At 43.8% G+C, this 18,578-nt stretch overlaps 1 protein-coding gene across 1 annotated transcript in view; it reads left to right on the top strand.

Annotated features, from left to right (window-relative positions):
- LOC306773914 (BCL-6 corepressor-like) overlaps positions 1–18,578 on the top strand; it is an 87,020-nt gene that overhangs the window by 36,841 nt on the left and 31,601 nt on the right. Inside the window, exons 8-12 of the mRNA XM_079263857.1 lie at positions 5,112–5,173; positions 7,017–7,436; positions 8,373–8,600; positions 11,241–11,288; positions 16,577–16,923. Coding sequence (XP_079119983.1) covers positions 5,112–5,173; positions 7,017–7,436; positions 8,373–8,600; positions 11,241–11,288; positions 16,577–16,923 — 1,105 coding nt within the window. The remainder of the gene's footprint in view (positions 1–5,111; positions 5,174–7,016; positions 7,437–8,372; positions 8,601–11,240; positions 11,289–16,576; positions 16,924–18,578) is intronic.

Below are 18,578 nucleotides of genomic sequence, written 5' to 3'. Positions count from 1 at the left end.
ACTAAGTTTACCTCAGTGATAAAAACGACAAGAATTTCTACTTTAAATTTTTATACAATATTTCTATTATATGAATATGACAATATATTAGTTTATAAATCTTTCAATTGAATAGATAAAATAAATTACCTAAAAAAAATCAAATAATATTAAAGATAACAAAATGTGTCTGTACATGCCTGTAGGAGTGAAATATTGTATGTTAAAAATGCTACATTTATTTTTTTAACTAGTTCATGCATCAGAGGGCTAGGACTGGAATTCCCAGGAATTTTTGCCTTTCCCCCTCCCTCTACCACATTTAATCATTCAATCACCTTACTAAATTACCTATTGTTTTTCAACTAAGATGGCGAGAGGGGGACTCCAGCCTGACAAAAATTTTCCTAGCTCCCGGAACTCCAGTGTTAATAACACTGTGCAAAACAAAAAGAACAAAGAGTTGTTAGATTACCACTAAAATACGATCAGAGAGAACCAATGACTTATCAGCTGTTTATTTAAGGCTGTGATGAAGACGTCATTGCTGCTAGCTGGTCTGGAGCTAAACAGTCTGTACCTGTCCTTTATAAAGTCATAACATACTTAGTAATTGACCTATAAGTCACACAGTAAACTTTACAGATAAATCATGTAAGTAACCTTAAGTAATGATAAAAGACACTCAGTCCTTTCCAAAGGGAAATGTTTGTTTTATATCAGCAAACTTTAATAAAAGAAAAATCAAATCATAGCAAGCTAATTAACATTTATCTGAGGCTAACTGAACAAGCTAGCAGGACAAGTCTTTTTAACTCATTTGGTCGAGTAGAAGAGTTAAGGTAGGTGCAGAAAAGCTACTTGAAAAGCTGAGTTTTCGCTTGCTCTTAAAAGTAGATAAGAACTCTGGAGACCTTACAGTTCGGTAGATTGTTCTACCACCAGGGAACAACAGAGGAAAAGAGTCTAGCTGTGAATGGAGACAGGAGCCATTTGGCTTATTGTTTTGTAAGCCAGAAACAACTGGAAGCCAGTGAAGCATGATTAGCAGCAGAGTGACATGAGCTCTTTTGGGCTGGTTGAAGACCAGACGTGCTGCTGCATTCTGAATCATCTGCAGAGGTTTAACCAAGCATGCAGGCAGACCTGCCAGTAGGGAATTGCAGTGCATGAGATGCCTAAACCAAAAGCTTTGTTGTGTGTTCTGTCAGGTACGTCTGATTCTCTTGATGTTGTAGAGAACTAACCGGCAAGTACAGGCAACCAGTTCAACATGGACTTTAAATGTGAGCTGGTTGTTCACATGACACCAAGATTCCGGGCAGAAGATGTGATAGAATCTGCATACTTATCTGTGGAGGGAAGGAAGGAGTAGCTGGACAGATAATGAACGCAGTCTTGGACAGATTTAACTGGTGGTGGCAATCCTTTATTTATGTGGACCATTGTATCATCAAGTAGGAAGGAAAGATAAAGCTGAGTGTCATCTGTATAGCAGTGGTAGGAGAAGCCATTAGAGCCAGTAACTTCATCAAGTGAGGAGGTGTATAGTAAAAAGGGAACATTGCAAAGCACCGAGCCCTGGGGCACCCCTGTTTCCAACCTGTATTATCTCTGTTATACCCACAGCCTTATAACTAAGATAACTTCATCTTGATGCCATGACATTCCCATCCAGTTTTTCACTCATGATGAGTAGATGTCAATCATTTCAGTTGGTTTTGATGTAATTATGCCACAAAAGCAACAGCCACATCATATCTTTTCTGCTTATCCTGTTCTTAAACCACACAAGTGATTTTAAGCATATAAGGAATGAAGAAAAGGTGTTTTCCCCATAGATGAAGCTGGACATTCAGCTCTGCTGCCCCCTAGTGTCCAGTGGGCCTCTCTTTGTTTGGATAGTTTGCTTTTAGCAATAAACTGCTCAGTCGTGACCGTAGGTGAAAGCAGGAGAATAGATCAACCAACACCTTTCTGTTTCCTGATAAAGGGTAATCTTTGTCACAAATTCTGTGACAAATGAATCCAACTTATTAACGTCAACATTGACCAAGTTCCGATACTGATCGTACAAGGAATAAACAGCTTGCACAAGGAGGTCTGGTACTCCATACTCCTGAAACAGTTCCCATAGAACTCCCCGAGGGACATGGTCAAGCGCCTTCTCTACAAAGCACATATAGACTGGTTAGGTTAACTCCCATGATCCACCGCCAAGACCTTGCAGAGGGTGTAGAGCTGGTTCACAAACAGGATGAAAACTACACTGCTCCTCCTCAGTCACAGATTTAACTATCCAATGTCCCCTCTGCAGAACCCCCGAAGCAACCTCATATCAAACATACCTATCTAATGTGGTTGGTTTGTTAAATCCACACAGTTCCTGTCTCGCTCTTGTCATACTTGCATACCTCAACATGGTAAGCCTCATGATCTACCAGAAGGACTTTAGTTTTCTCGTCACTCTGACATCAAATTTAGCAACATACTCAAGGAGTGACATGATCAGAGGCTTGATGCCAAACTTTAATCATATTCATTTGTAAATGGTGCAATTACTGACTCAACTGGAGGAAGAAAAATAGGTCCACCATCATGGACCAGAACACTTCAAACAATCCATCTTCCAGGTCTGCCTCTATGGCCAGTTTCATGCTGGACTTTGCTCACCTTCTGTTTGAAGTTCATTGAAGTTAAAGTATTCCAGCATGGTGGTGGTGATAGGGAAGATCATGATGATCCTCCTTAGATTTGGGACTGGAAGAATGATGTATAATTAAGATGTATTGGCTGAAAAAGAAATAGTCTAATTCATGTCATAAAAAAATGTAAAATGGCACAGTACTGATCTTGTGGTTCTCCCCAAGTGAACGTAAAGCAACTCTGTAAACAAACATTTAGAATTATCTCAAACTAATCTAATTGGGTAGTGCTCTTCCATTTACAGATTTCATTGACCTTGAAAGGAAGACTGGTGGTGTGGTGTGTTTCGTTTTAATGTTAGGAGTCTGAATATGAAATGGAAGATAACGGAGGTTCTGTTGAACCCAACAGATAATTTGTTCACCTGTAAATGAGGACGGTAATGAACGAAGTATCTGAAGCTGGATTTATCAACAGGTTACCTTGCACAGAAACACATCGGCAGTCACTGCTCTGGGTATTTTTTATTTTATCTGTAAGCAGCAGTCAGCGGCACACACACGTGGACAACGTTTCCAAAGATGATTGCTTTTAATGGCCCGTTGCCATGGCGCCTAATGTGGCCTGAAACAGCGGGACGCTCTGAGTCAGGTGATCAGCAGAGAAAGAAAGACATGGTGAGAGAGAGTGAGAGACAGAGAGAGAGAGAGAGAGAGAGAGAGAGAAATGGTCTGGAAAAGGAAAAATAATGGAAAAAAGGTTTATCAGAGACAAAGGTTTAGATCAGAGGAAAGTTCAAATTAGATAAAGGTTAGATTACAGTTTTATTTTGGTTAGATTAAGATTAGATTATAAAACAAAGTAGGGTAGATTAAATTCAGATAATGATTAGATTTAGGTAAGATTTCTGTTAAATTTAGATTAGATTATGTTTCTTTTTTGGCAGTGGTCACAAGTTGCATTTCTCAAGATCTACCATGCGGCAGTTTTTTGTGTTTCTGAGGCACAAAATATCTGATTTAAATCAAAAGGCTCTCCAACAACTCGCCAACTTCTGCAACACTCTGTTCATGAGCCTGTTGCAGCAGGGAAACAATTAAACCTGCAGGATGGTAGATCTCAAGCACCAAAGTCGGTGACCACTGATTCAGGGTATATTAAGGTTACATTCAGTTTAAACTTGTTATATTAAGGAGAGTTTACAGTTAGACTAGGGTTAGAATAAAGTTAGACTGTGGTTAGATTGAGGTAAAAATAGTTATAGAATAGTTTTACATTAGGTTCCAGTTAAACTGAGGTTTAGGTTAGATTAAGGTTGAATTTAGGTTTGATAAAGGCTAGATTACAGTTAAATGTTGGAGCGGGGGGGGGGCAGATTAAGGCCAGTTTATTACTCGGACCTGCCCATTCACTTAGATGTAAATATGGAATTGGAATCCAGATTTATATCTATATGTACAGAAATCTGAATATGGTATTTAGAATTATTGTGTACCAGTAGATGTCCATACTGGACATGTTTTGAGATCCTCACAATAGGTTTTTACAGGAATTTAGAAGAGGTTGCCTATTTCTGCCTGTTAAACCAAAAGCTGTTGATTTTTTGGGCATTTATTTTGTGACCTAGTACCTACAACCTATTTTGGTCACCTGACATGGCATCTTTCTTTAACTTGGTTTTATCTTTTCTCACTGATCCCCAAAATACCACCATCCTGTTTAGCCTGGCCGGTGAGCCAGCTGGGTCAATGGGCTATTCAGCTGGAGAGTGCCAAACCCAAGGATACCCCAACTCTGGATGGCTGTATTTCAGGAATGTAGGAAATTATCATGACAGAATCAATCATTACATAATTGTCTGGAAGCTCTTCAGCATTGGTCAGAATGTGATTTGTAGCTGAAAAGTTTGAGTTAATGTCTCCACATTAGCCAGGTCCTGCAGGTTGACTGGCCTCATTCAGGAGTAGGGTCAGCAATGCCCATAGAAAAAATTGGGGTCTATTGGAGGAATTCAAATTTACCAAGATGACTGTCTTGGTGAATTGTCTGTCTGCTCTGACTTTGAATGTCAATAATTTGGACTTGTCTTGTGAAGCTTTTTGCATATGTGAGAACTGAGTCTCCAGGTTCCCATTTGGGGTCTAAAGGTCCAGATTGGCCTTCAAGTTCTCAGGCCTAGTCCGATTCAGAGTTCCTGCAGTCTTGCACAAAATGGAGCAAGTACACTATAATGAAGAACAGGTGGACTAAACAGGCATCTCCAGTGAGGACCTGCAAGGATCTGTCAAAACCGGGATCGTAGGCTTTTCTCCTTCTGGGCCAGAGGGAGCCCCAGTCTGGGGACCCTGTACTTTTGAAGGGTTGTATTTTGGGAATGCAAGGTGGCAGGGATGCAATTGGGGTGTCCATGCAATGGCCAGTGGCCACTCTAGAAAATACTGAAATTGCCACTTTTGGAACTAAACTGGATCTTGGTCTAATTCCAGTTATATGACCTCTGACCCTGTGGGGGTGAAATTGGATGGGAGCCAAACTGGGGTTTCTCAGGGTACTCCAAGGGACCCCCACAATATCCATTCACCATTGGGTGACTTCAGTCAGACAACCTTTAAATAGTGGTCAAGAGCTGGTAGAGTTCTGAAAATCATATTTTAGGCTTGAGGTGGAGTTTTTGAAGACTAATGGGGGATGAGCAGAAAGGTCATGACTTGAGCAAGGGCTCTACGTCTCACCCTCACTGAGGTATATGGCAGCTGAACCCAAACTAGTTACAGGCTGTACTGGGAAAGTAAAATGGCAGAGACATGAAACTGACATCTGTGGGCCATTAAGGGGCCAGTCTTCTGCCTCTGGGATCAGGTGTACTGAATTATGTGGACCTGGACCCACTTCCAAGTGGAAAGAATCATAACAGATTGAAATGTGGAAAAATTAAAATTCTCATGAATGGAATAATTTGTACAATAAAGCATGGAAACCATTGTAGAAGTAGGAGTAACACCATAATTTAGCTTGTAGATAATAACTTTCACTTGGAGTTTTAGAGTTGTACTAGAAGTATATTTAAAGCCCCAGAGAAATCACCCAGAATGTCCAATTTATGCACCATATTTTTCAGGGCACAAGGCGGACTACATTATAAGACACAACCTCAGTTACAGAGTCTATTTTTGTCTTCAAATCATACATAAGGTGCACCGGGTGCTTGCTAAACCAAAAGTAAAACAAAGTAACATAAGCAAAATAGTGAGTTTGGTTAAACTTTGTTCAACAACAGTACCAGTACTTATTTTAAAATACACACATTTTTTCAGTCTGTTGTAACAAATCCGTCAACGTCATCTTCTGTTTTTGCCGTCAGAGTCAGAGGCGCACTGCCAAATTTTGTGAAAATTAGCAGCTTTTAAGTGTGCATTATGGACAGAAAAATATGGTATTTTGGATGGTTTAGATAAATCCTCAGTGGTTTACCAGAGTATTTATATAAAGCCAGATTCCAAACGACAACGTTTATAGAGATGAATTAAACAGAATTTAGAACCATAGGGTTTTGAATTCATGGTCCAGAATGGGCTGAAACTGTCCCCATTAGTTCCAGGGGGCTCAACTGATGCACCGGAGGGGATTTCAGGCTTGTCTGCTCTGTGGCTGCTTTGGGCTTTTGGATTTTTGGGATGTCCTGGTGCCATTAGAGGGTTTGGGGCTAAAAAGCCAACTTCCAAAATAGGGACTTGAATGGAATTTGAAATGTGGAATGGGGGGTATCGTCCCAAGGGAAGGTCATGAAAAGTTAAGATCAACATCTACTCCCTCATTGTAGGGAGTTCCAGTTGCTGCGGTGTGGGCCCAAGATCTGTAGATATATTCTATTCTGCATGCATTCTCCATCCTGAGATTGCAAAATTGTGATATTGTAATTTGAAACTCCAATTTTACCTGATAGAACCTTTAGCAGGTGAATAAGGTGGATAGAAACATGTTTTGAACAGAAGTTCTGTTTTTTTCAGACAAGAAAGAGAAAAGTTTTACATGGATCTAAGCAAGATTAGATGTTTGATGCATTCTCTTTTCTCATTGACGACTGATCATCTATTTTATTGCACCATTGGACTGCATCCAATTTCTCACACCACGTTCCTCCTCCCCATGTCCAGATGGTTGAATCAATGCTTAGTCATCCCAAAATGGTTAAAACTGTTCTTCTAATTAGAATTTAATTATTACAATAATCTTGTTTTAGTTCTGTAAAGATGTGTTTGTTCTCCTAAAATGCTGTCTTAAAGATCCATTTGGTGGCTAAAACAAGAATGTTATAGTGGCTCTAAGAAACTTGCTTAGTGTTAACTAACTGCTTAAACTTGAATAAAAAAAGATTTTGTTTTCCCTGATAGGTTCCCCTCCTCCTTTACCACTTTCCCACCACTCTGACAGCCATCCTATCCTCAAAGATAAAAATGATGCCCCAATGGAAAAGAAGAAGGAAGATGAGGAAGCAGGAGGAAATGTTCAGCCAAAGGAAAACCAGAACACAAACTGTGTCTCACAGCCGGAACAACAACAACAACAACAACAGGAGAGGCTTCCACCAACAGCCGGCAGCCTTTTACAGGGAAACTCCTCCGCCCTCGTGTCAAATCCCAACGTGGGAATAAACCGACGGCGAATCTTCAGCCTGGAGCCTTTCCATCAGAGCAGCATCAGCAGCAGCCGACAGAAGAGGGCGAGGGAGGAGGACAAGGAGGACAAGGGGGATGAGAAGGAAGATGAAGATGGGACCAAAAACCCCAACAAGAAAGCCAAACTCAGCAGTGGTAAGAAAATCTTCATCAGTGGGTTAATCCAGTTTATTCATTTCAGTTCAGTATTGTTCTATTGTACTGTAGTTTTGTTTTGTATAAACTCATAAACTAATTCACTTGTAAGTTGTCCCACAAGGCTCTGCACTGGGTCCCTTTCTCTTTTGTTATTGCGGTATATTTATACTTGTCTGTCGGTTGCTGCCTGTATGCAGATGACACGCAACTGTATGTGTGATAACATTATATGTGCCTTAACTTGCTGTTGTTCAGAAACCATATAATGGTTAAACAGCAATGTTTAGGGCATTGTTGACATCCAGGTTTTGTAAACTTGTAGCCGAACTCAATGACCTGCAGAGTAAACAAATTTTAAAAAAAAGTTTAAGTCACCAAACTCACAAAGAATACGACAGAAAATAGGAGCAATGAATGCTACTGCGTACATTGCTGGTGGCTGATGTAGAAATACTTGAATAAATTATGTTTAGTAGTGTTTCACCAACATTAAGACACTGCTACACTATAACTTGATGTTCCCCATGGCTCCATGCTGGGCCTCCTGTTCAGTCATTGCAGTCCATATTCCCTAGACTATTTTATTACTGCTGTATGCAAATGACAAACAACTTTTATATAAAAGTCCCTGAAGCAACTAAAAAACATGTTCTTGTCTTTTTCTGTTCTGTCACTTTTTCAGTACCGTAATTCAGTCAATGAGACCAGGTAAAATCAATGTGCTTTTAAGACAAAGCACATTGTTTTTCATTAAATAATGTGAATAAGACTAAAGATAGTTTCAATCCATGTTTATTAAGTTCTTCCAAACCTGGAAAAATGAAGGTTTTTCATATTTCTTTTAAGGATTCTTTGGAATTTTATGAGTTTGAAAGAACATTTAATTAAGATAATTCCTTGACTTTTATTGTTTTAATCATCTGCTGTAAACAGACTCAACTTTGGAAGACGTAAAGAAGCTGAAGGTCTGCATCGAGTTAAACGGTCTGCGACTCAACAAGCCCCGCCTCCCTGGAGAGCTAAGCCAATGGCTGCCATCTGGCCAGTGGTCAGCAGAAATGGACAGGAAGCTTAGAGTGGACGTACCACCTGTCAAGGAGAGGTCAGAGATTAATGGAGGGCGCCGTGAGCCTGCATTGCTGAAGAAGGACAACCTGCAAGGTAAGACCAGCAGATTTATTTATAACTCTATTTACAAAGAAATGGGACGCTGTGTAAAAGTGATTTAATGCCCAATAGAGAATAAACAACAATCAGGTGGTGAAAGTGTTTCATGGAAAATATTATGTGACATTAAATTTGATGGCAGAAGCACTTCTCTAACGTGTTAAAACAACGTGCCGCTTAGCATCGTTAGCATCCCCTCTTCTGCTAACATCTGTCTGTAAAAATCTGGAAGTGAGAGCAGCTGCTGGAATGTCGTCCCGCTCTGGTCTGATGCAGGATTCCAGCTGCTCCCATGATGCTGCAGATGTGTTGTACTGGTGAAAGGTCTGGACTGCAGCAGACCAGTTCTGCTGCTCCACCATGCTGCTGTGGTGGATGACGGATGCGTGTGCACGTTGTTGAACTGTCTGAGACGAAGCTGCATGCTGCCTCTCCTCTTTACCTTGCAGGACACGCCCTTCATGCTTTCTAGAAAGAATTTCACATCTTCATCCATCTGGCCACGGAACACTTTGCCTCGGACCATTTCAATGAGCTGGGGTCCAGAGAAGGCGGGACTATTTCTGGATCCTCTTCACATATGGCTTCTTCTTTGCATGAAGGCGCTTGAAGCTGCATGTGAGGGTTTGAAGGGCAAATGTGTTGACAGAGATTTCTGTCTTCCTGAATCTAAGCAGTGATTTCCAGTAGAGAATCATGTCTGCTCTGCAGCTCTGCCTGAAGGGTCCGAGACCACCAGCATCCTGGTCCCATGCGCACAGAGATTCCTCCTGGTTTCCTGAATCTTTTAGATGTTTCTGTACTCTGTAGATGGTGGGTTCCTCAAAGTCTTCATAATTTACCTGTAGCCGTGTTTTTCTGAAGTCGTTCCACATTTTTGACCCAGTTTTTCTGGGACTGGTGGAGCTCTGTCCATCTGAGAGACTCTGCCTGTCTGAGATGCTGCGTTTCTACCCTCCATGTTACTGACCTGTTAACCTGATTACTCAACGCTCCTCTAGTTGTCGAGCCTTTTGCCGCTCCTGTTCCTACCTCTTACAGACGTGTTGCATCTTTAGAAGTCGGCTGTGAAACGATGAAAGGTCCCAGTTTCCCCATCTGACACGTTGCTGATCTTCTACTGGGAGTGAAATCTGTTGGATTTTACGGTCACGCCGTATTGTAATCAGAGTTTCGGCTCAGTCTGGGAACATGTTTCTGACACCGTTTCATACCCCAAACGCTTCCCATAAATCAGACTTAAGTGGATCTCCTGCAGCTCACGTTGACTTGAACGCCACATCTCCGCTGCGTGACGCGTTCAGGAACAAACCCGAGAGCGACTGGTGTTGTGAAGCAGACTTTTTAAAGCTCTGTTCTCTGAAGGCTGAGCCGTGCGCTGCTGTAGATCAGCTCTGCCTCTGCTGCCATCAGCCCTCTCCCCCTCCTCCCCCTCTCATCTCTCTTCCTCTCTCTGTGATTGCCGGAGCACACGCCTGGAATAACACCGCCGCTGTGTGTGTGTTCCTGTGTGTGTGTGGACCCATTGCGGCCTCGTGGCGTGCTAATAGCCGTCTAACATCTCCCAGATGGAGCTGTCACACTCGCGGTAATGCACAGGGAATGTGTTAGCAGCCTCCTCCTCCTCCTCCTCTTCCTCTGTTTGTTGAAGGCTGCTCAGAGCGGCGTTCACAGTTTCCACATGTTCCCTTCAGGATGTCTCAACAGTCAAATTCACTTTAACTCAAACCAAATAAATCCAATTAAATCCAGACGTGCTGTTATGCAGGAGGTGCCGCTTCGCTCTTCGTTTCAGAGGAAGTTAAATTATTCCTGATGATACCGGCGTTCACTGCTTCTTCCTCTGAGAATCAGCTGAAGGATTCATTTTAATCTGCTTTACCAGATGCAATCATGCAGGAAGGAGAAGGATTCCATGTCTCTGAAGATAAGAGATGTTGGGACCTGCGTCCAGTCCCTGATCCGTGACGTTTAGAAGCAGAAGGTCTCAGCTGTGGCGACGTCATCAGTCTCTCCCAGGGTTCGGGATGAACTTTGGTCCACTTCTCTTTCCAGAGTTGCTTCTGCAGCTCTCTGAAGGTCATCTCGGCCAGGTGGAGGTCATGGTCCTCTCAGCAACTGCAAGGCGTCCAGATCATCATCCCTCCACCACCGTGCTGACAGCCGCTCCATGCTGCTGAGTTTTATGACCAAACATCTCCAAACCAGCCTTACTGGTTCAGTCTGGTCTGGTTTTTGAACTTTTCCCGCTAACTGAGGTCGGAGACGTTGCCGCGCGGCCTGACGACCTGCTGGGAAGATCAGGAGCTTCCTCTCAGCAGAACAACGGATTACAGAGAATTTAGAAATGACCTTTAGCAGATTTATTGGCAACGGTTGCTTCTTTGGGATCATGCTGGTGTCTTTCCTCTGTGTTACCCTGAACCTGCTGCCTCCTTCTGACTTTTAGTTTCTGTCCAGTAAATAACCACGTCGTGTATCTGTCATGTGTTGACGTCCCTTTAAGACCCCGTGGAGTTGGACTTATTGTGCGTAAATCTCAGCTGTTCAACGGTGTGTTCAGACCAAACGAAACCTTGACGCTGGTCACTAAACTGTCACTTTTGCTCCTGCCGCGTTTGCCGCTCTTTCCAGACAAGCGGCAGGAGCGTTTCCAGGAGGAAAGGCGGAGCTTTCCTTCCGGTCAGTCTGAATGATGGCGGTGCAGTAGCACATGGTTTTATTTAATAAATAAAGCTAGAGAACGCCGTCGTAGGGCAGTGATTCCCACGCTAAGTATCCTGCTTTGTTGCCAAATCAGTTACATTCAGCTTCTTAGCAAGGAATGGTTATCCTACATATTACACGTAGTAATGGCTTCTTATGCAACAGTATATGGTGAAAATACAATAATGCCTCCAGAATGTGGGCGTTTCTTTTTCATTTTATATATGGAGCTACCGTTCGGTGCAGCTGAAATCTGCCAGAACTGGCAACCCTGACAGGGTCAGTTAGGGCCGTTAGGACAGCAGAGTTTCTGCAAGCAGCCTGCAGCTCTTGTTAGTGGAGAGAACTGCAGCGTTGAGGATCAGTATGACTTGTTTAGATGCATTTTCAGAAAGCCAGAGGCTGCTTCACGAGCCGCAAGACAAGAGTCAGCGAGCCGCATGCGATGAGGAACGCTGTCGTAGGGCGTCTCAGCCCCATGTCTGGGTTCACCAGATAAATCGTAGGCGTACTCTATGAGCTGCGTGCTGATTGCTTTGATTGGTTGACGCCCCGCGTCAAGCGGTAAAAGTTCAGATTTTCCATCTCTGAACGCACGTCAACCTTAAAAAACATATTAAATTTTCGCCGTGTGATGCTCAAAACGCGTCCGCCTCCTTGCCGCGCCTCCACATAGACTTTCCATGTAAACCTGACGCTCTTGACGCTCAAAACTCTCAAAACGCGTTTGGTCTGAACACACCGTTACTAGAGATGCTGAGCTGCAAAAACAGACGGGAACGTTCAGCACATGAAGCTGCAGCAGATGTTGAGGTTGAACCTGTTGACATGTCTGTTGCCATGGAAATAATTAGATTTACTATTAAATTAAGCAGAAAGCGGCAGCAGTTAAAAAAACAACTCCAACAAGAAGCTTCGGCCAAGTTTGAATACATTTTCCTAAACTTTGAGGGGACACCAGCAGATTACCTGGAATTTTTTTTACCCTGTCTTAAAAATTCCTGGTTATGTTGGTGGATTTTTCAAATCCGACCCAGACCGCTGTCATATGTGGTCATATAGGGGTGATATATACCCCTATATGACCCCAGACTGATTGGTAATTTGATCCGACTTTTATGCCATTGAAGGGAGAGACATCAGGATTCTGCCGACGGCTCACGTTCAGATCAGATGTCAACAATGTTTTATCTCCATTTCTTTCAGCTCTGACTGAACAACAACTTCAGAACTGATGTGGACGCTAACATGTGTTAGCATCCGTGTTTACCTCTGTAAACAGCATGCCACTTGTTACATCTTCCTCCGTGCGTGCAGGTGACTTCAAGGTCGTGTTCACACGGAAGTCCGACGGAGGCCACATTTAAATGACGATGTGAACAACCACACAAAAACACAGATGTGTTGAGGAATCTGAGCATTGAGACCTGCAGCGTAAACGTAGTCTGGCATCAGCAGCCTCCAGGTAAAACCGGAGGACACTTGAGTCAGATGTGACTTGTAGCAGAGTTTGCTAGAGGCAGTGACAACAAGCGAGAATGGGATCGAGATAACCAACGCCATCCCAATCCAAACCAGTAAGGACCATCTGCTGGAAAGTTTGGTGAGCGGACGGATTCAGGATATTGATCAGGATATAAAAATCTTTATCATACATTTATATCCCAAATATTCCACCATAAAGGAATTTTCGTCTGGTGGATGTCCACCACAGTTGTTTTTGTTTTTTGTTTTTTTTAGCTCCTAAACATTAATTTCCTGTTGGAACTTCTTCTTCTACTGATTTACAAGCAGCCGCCGTGTAGCCATCCCGCCCCCCGCTGGTGGCGCTCCACAGCTCGGTTTTTCTGCTTTCGTTTTCCAGCCAACACGGTGACATCACAGCTGCTGCTTCGTCGCACCTGAAGGCACCAGCTGATTGTCAGGGGGCGTGGCCAGTAATTCGCTGTGATGATGATGTCACGCCTGAGAAAACAATAACTGCGGCAATTTGACAATTAGACATGAAATGAGGAGCTTTTTTAACAGCAACACACCCTCAGGGACACACACTTAACACAAGTGTGTGTGTGTGTGTGTGTGTGTGTGTGTGTGTGTGTGTGTGTGTGTGTGTGTGTGTGTGTGCTGAAGAGTGCTTCCAGTAAATGATAGATTCCTGCTCAGTCCACACACACACACACACACACACACACACACACACACACACACACACACACACACACACAGCTCCATTATGGTGTTAATCCTGTTTGCAGAGAATGAGTGTGTAGGTGTTCTACATCGCTGAGTGTGTGTGTGCGTGTGTGTTGAGGCTGATAAATAATTCAGCAGATGGAAGAGGCGTGACTCCCCGCCGGCTCGCAGAAACAACCTCTGGCTCGGTGTGTTTTCTGTGTGAGTGTTTCCGTCCTCCCCTCCCCCACCATCCTTTCCGATCGGCTCCAGGTTCTTTGTCTCTCTCTCTCTCTCTCTCTCTCGCTCTGTCTGTTATCATCTGGCTCGTCCATGACTGAAGGACGTCGGCTCGTTTGTTGCGTGACAAGGTGTTGATCTTGTCGTTCGCAGGTTAACATGACGTCATGATTAAATGTGCAGCTGACATTCAGCAGTGAAGCGATAAGACTCGGAGTCGGAGCTTCTGAAGCGATTCAACACATCAGTTTCTAAACGATGAAAATAAAACTCATTAAGTTTTTCCTGCACGAAACCAATAACTGACAGAACTTCTTTTCATCAGCGGTTCCCGGCCTGTTTTCCTTGAAGACCCCCTCATGCAACTTTTGGAAATTTGGACCCCCTGTCGGGTCGTCCGGCTTGGCGAGCCATGTACATTTTGACTTTGGCTCCGAACAATAAAAAAACTGGTTTTATAAAAACACATAGCCTCACACACACTTCACAGACAAAGCTTCTTGTGGCGTCTGAATCGAGCTTTAGTCTTGTTTTGCGGCTTCGACAGCAAGAATATGAAACAAGCTCTACTCTGTCGATGAGCAGCGGAGCTGCGATGGACGCCCCTCAAGTTGGACCTGAGCAGGACTGTCTGGTCTCACGGTTCCTAATTTCCTGCAGAACATACGTTACCTGAACACATGTTGTTGGTTTTGTTTGTCCTCTGACTCCAACAATGATCTGCATCACTTCCTTCATGTTTTATTTCGGTTGGCAGACGTCACTTTCCGCTGAGCCGAGATCTCCGGCTTTCAAGCGGACCACAGTCTGATGGTTTGGTCTGCATCAGAGCAGGTCTGAACGATTAATCAGGTTTTAATCTCAGTACGATCTGGGTTTCCAACGGTGATAAAACTAAAAGGGTGTGATTATTTTTCTCTCTGCAGTTTCCTCTCCTGCTGTCTTCAGCTGCTAATCGAGCGTCTCTGGCGTTGCAGCGCTGTGCTGTAAACTCCTCCCACAGCCGCTTTGCTGTCATTCAGACACTGTTGCCAACTTGGAGACTTTCTCGCTAAATCTGGAGACTTTTTTTGTTAAAAGCTAGTTAAAATCTAGCAGCTTTTACTGGAGTTATTAGAGACTTTTCTGGTGTTTTGGCGACTGACTTGAAGGCACATATTGTTCTGCAGTTACTGTAAGGAAGGAGCAGCGGGAGCCTCTCCCGTCCTAAAGCACTCCCAGGCGGCCAGTCTCAGTCGGCTCCGGCTGCAGGTCAATGTAGAATAACTGCAGTAGGTTGTGGAAGTTCACCTAAACATACTTTATACCATTGTCAGTGACAACTGGCTGCATTATTTTCCTATACATAGTTCGGCCAGTTAAACACTGTAATATCCCTCCGTTACGGGGCGTTACCATAGCAACGCGTTGACCAGCTGGTTCAGATCAGCCGTCTTTTAACAGGTGAATGAGAGAAACGCGCTGCAGCCTGACAGCGGCTGGTTGGTATAAAACGTACATCCAGGCCAACGTAAAATAGTTCCTATATAAGCGGTAAAAGCAGTTTAAACAACTCCGTGCATTAGACGGTTATAATGCACGGCACAGAGTCTAGAACACCACGACGCGCAGCGTTGTTTATAAATACTGGATAATACTGTTAAATAATCAAGATCTCAAATTCAGTCAAAATAATCAAGATTTTAATTTTTGTCATAACCACGCAGCCCTACATCAGGGTGGGGATTGGTGTTCTTACTGTGCCAAACAAACCGTACAATCGTCCCTGGAAACGGACCGAACAGAAGCAGTGTGAACGTGGCCTTAAAGAGAACTCCCGGCGACATTCTCTCCAGCATCATCATGCTTCCTGTCTGTCCTGTGACCTCTCCACACAGTAAAAGACAGTCTTGTCCTGACCCGTCTTCTGTCTCTGTCATCTTATATCAGCCGTGGTGCACGTTCAGAACAGCCAGTGTGTTTCTATCGGTTTGCTAGCTTGTGATGTGGTGTGTATCATGGAACGGCAGATAAAATTCTCGCTGTGTCCAGAAATGTTGTGATAGTTGTCACTTCACCAACTCTACCCGGAGTTTTAAGGTTGCAAAGTCACATTATGTGATGCATCTTGTTATAAAAACAGCATAAAACCTGAATTTTATGAAAATGCTGAATAACACACCTGATTGCTACTGGTAAATCAGGGTGAAGCTCACTGGGTGGCGTTCAGCTCGGCTTGTTGGGTGGCTGGCTTGTGTACAAAGCCAGTTAGTCTGGGTTTGAGTCCCGGCTTTGCTGCATGTCTCTGAACCCGCGTGTTGACATGATGCTAAGAGGGACAGACGCATGCCGTTTATTGCCATGTAATCAGCGTCGGTCCGCATTTCAAAGAAACGCAGAAGAAAAACATGTCCTGTTTGTGTCCTCTGCGGGGCTCCGTAGAAATCTGCTGTTTTTAAGCAGATTTTTTCCTGAAAATTAGAAAAATTAATCTTGATGTGGTGTTTTCACCTCTGTGCTTTGTATTTGCACTTGTCAGGTTGACGTTTGGAAGTTATTTTCTTTTTGCTGGAAGAATCTTTGAGGCTGGAGTCTGTAAGAGTTCGTTGTTGGGTAATTAACTTGATAACTAAAGTGTGCTCTATTAGGATTACCGTGACTCACTCAGTCCTCTTGCTGTAAGTCACGGATTCAACTTTGACGCTTTGTGAAAGCAGTTTTTATATTGTATCTGACTTTGTGGAAGCTTCGTGTCCCATGTTTCTAACGCTGGGGACATTAAACTTAAACTAAAATCTCTTCTTTGACTGGAAGTTTCCATCCACATTGGTAGTTTTCAACGCCTCTAACTTGTGTTTCTGTTCTTCCTCCAGTTTTCCACGTGACTCCGCTGTCCTCTGGCAACCGTCTGCCCCAGCAACCGAACGGCTCCACCCCCCAGCCAGCAGGCTCCGCCCTCCCGTGTTCCCGCCTGCAGGACAAACATCAGAAACTGAGGGAAAGCCGCAGGGTTTCTTCTTTACTTAAATCCTTGCCTCCTCGCCTTTCCTCCTTGTCCTCTTCGGCGTCACCTGACTCCCGTCCGTTACGCTGCCTTGACGATGACCTTAACAAGCCGAAGGGCAAGCGACCTTGCAAGATGAAGCACACAGGAGGAGAGACGAAGAAGGGGGAGGAGAGAGATAAGAAGGGATGCAACGATGACGAGAGGAATGGGAAGGTCAGTTTGTTTTCATTGTTTGTTAAACTTGTGAGATTCTGAGTGGAGTTGTGCAGGGTGTGAGAGAGAAGAGGAGGTCGTCTGCATATCATGCTTGTCCAGCATCATTCGTCACTGTGTGAGAAGAGCTGAATGTGCAGGACTCCTGACTCATCCCTCTTGGTTGGATCTGTTCAGTGTTCAGGCTGTTAATGTGAGTCAGATGAGGAAAGCAGTCTGAAGCAGCCACATGTGCAGAAACAGAGTTTTAGAGTGCTGCTTTTCCTGTTTCGTTCAAGGCATGCACGTAAACACATGCAAACTAATGTGACTCACAATGACTCAAACGCCCACGCAGACACCCAGGGGGATGAGGGTGGGATGGACTGATGGTTTCTTCCTTCATATCCATTTACATTTGCTCTAATGCAGGAAAATGTAGGGTAAAAAGCACCTGACACAAACTGGAGGAAGCGCTGAAATGAGGCGAGAGGAGCGCTTGCTTTAGTCCAGGAAACCCGTATGAATCAAAAGATCTTAGGAAATCTGAATTAAAATGATATAGATATATTAGGGCTTCCAGCTTCCTCCCACCATCCAAAGACATTCATGTTAGGTTAATTGGTTACTCTGAATTGCCCCTAGGAGTGAGTGCGAGTGGTTGTTCATCTCTGTGTGGTCCTGTGATGGACTGGCGAGCTGTCCAGGGTGTACCCTGCCTCTCACCCAAAGCCAGCTGGGATAGGCTCCAGCTTCCCTGTGACCCTGAATTGGATTAAGTGGTTCAGAGAAATGAATATTATATATTAAATCAAAAGTTAAAGCACAGAAAAGCTTGAAACATGAAGTTTAACAGATAAAACATGGCAGAATCCTGCCAACCTTCCATCTGTGCTGTGGCTGCCTAAAGGTCAAGGTTACATTTATTTATATAGCATATCCAAAAACAACCAGGTGACCACAGTGCTTCACATAAATCAAAGGAGTAATGGCATTATAAAACAACATTAAGAAAAATAATTACTCATTTGAAAAGAGCCAGTCATTATCATTTTCTGAACCGCCTAGTTCAGTTAAGGGTCGAGGGGAAGCTGGAGCCTATCCCAGCAATCACTGGGCAAGAGGCAGGATACACCCTGGACAGCTTGCCAGTCCATTGCAGGGCCACACAGACAGACAAAAAAACACTCACACCTAGGGATAATTTAGAGTCACCAAGTAACCATCTGTGGATGGTGGGAGGAAGCCAGAGTACCCAGAGAAACCCACACATACCTGGTTAGAAGATGCAGACTCCACACAGAAAAGGCCACCATTTGAGGCTTGAACCAGTAACCTTCTTGCTGTGAGGCCACAGTGCGAACCACTATACCACCGTGCGGCCATAAAAAGTGCCAAACTTTGTATTTATGTTGTTTATTTTCAAGATAAATACAAAGTTAGGCATGAAAGCTCATTCATTCATTATCCCAACTGCTTAGTCCAATGAAGGGTCGCGGGGAAGCTGGAGCCTATCCCAGCAGTCTTTGGGCAAAAGGCAGGGTACACCCTGGACAGCTCGCCAGTCCATCGCAGGGCCACACAGAGACAAACAACCACTCACACCGGAGTAGCTGGAGAGAATCCACGCATACACGTGGAGAACATGTGAACTCAACATAGAAAGGCCACTGTCC

Source organism: Telmatherina bonti (genome assembly GCF_933228915.1).
Source record: "Telmatherina bonti genome assembly, chromosome: 24".
NCBI lineage: Eukaryota > Metazoa > Chordata > Actinopteri > Atheriniformes > Telmatherinidae > Telmatherina > Telmatherina bonti.
The sequence above is the reverse complement of the archived record's forward strand: the minus strand, read 5'-3'. Positions and strand labels throughout refer to the sequence as shown.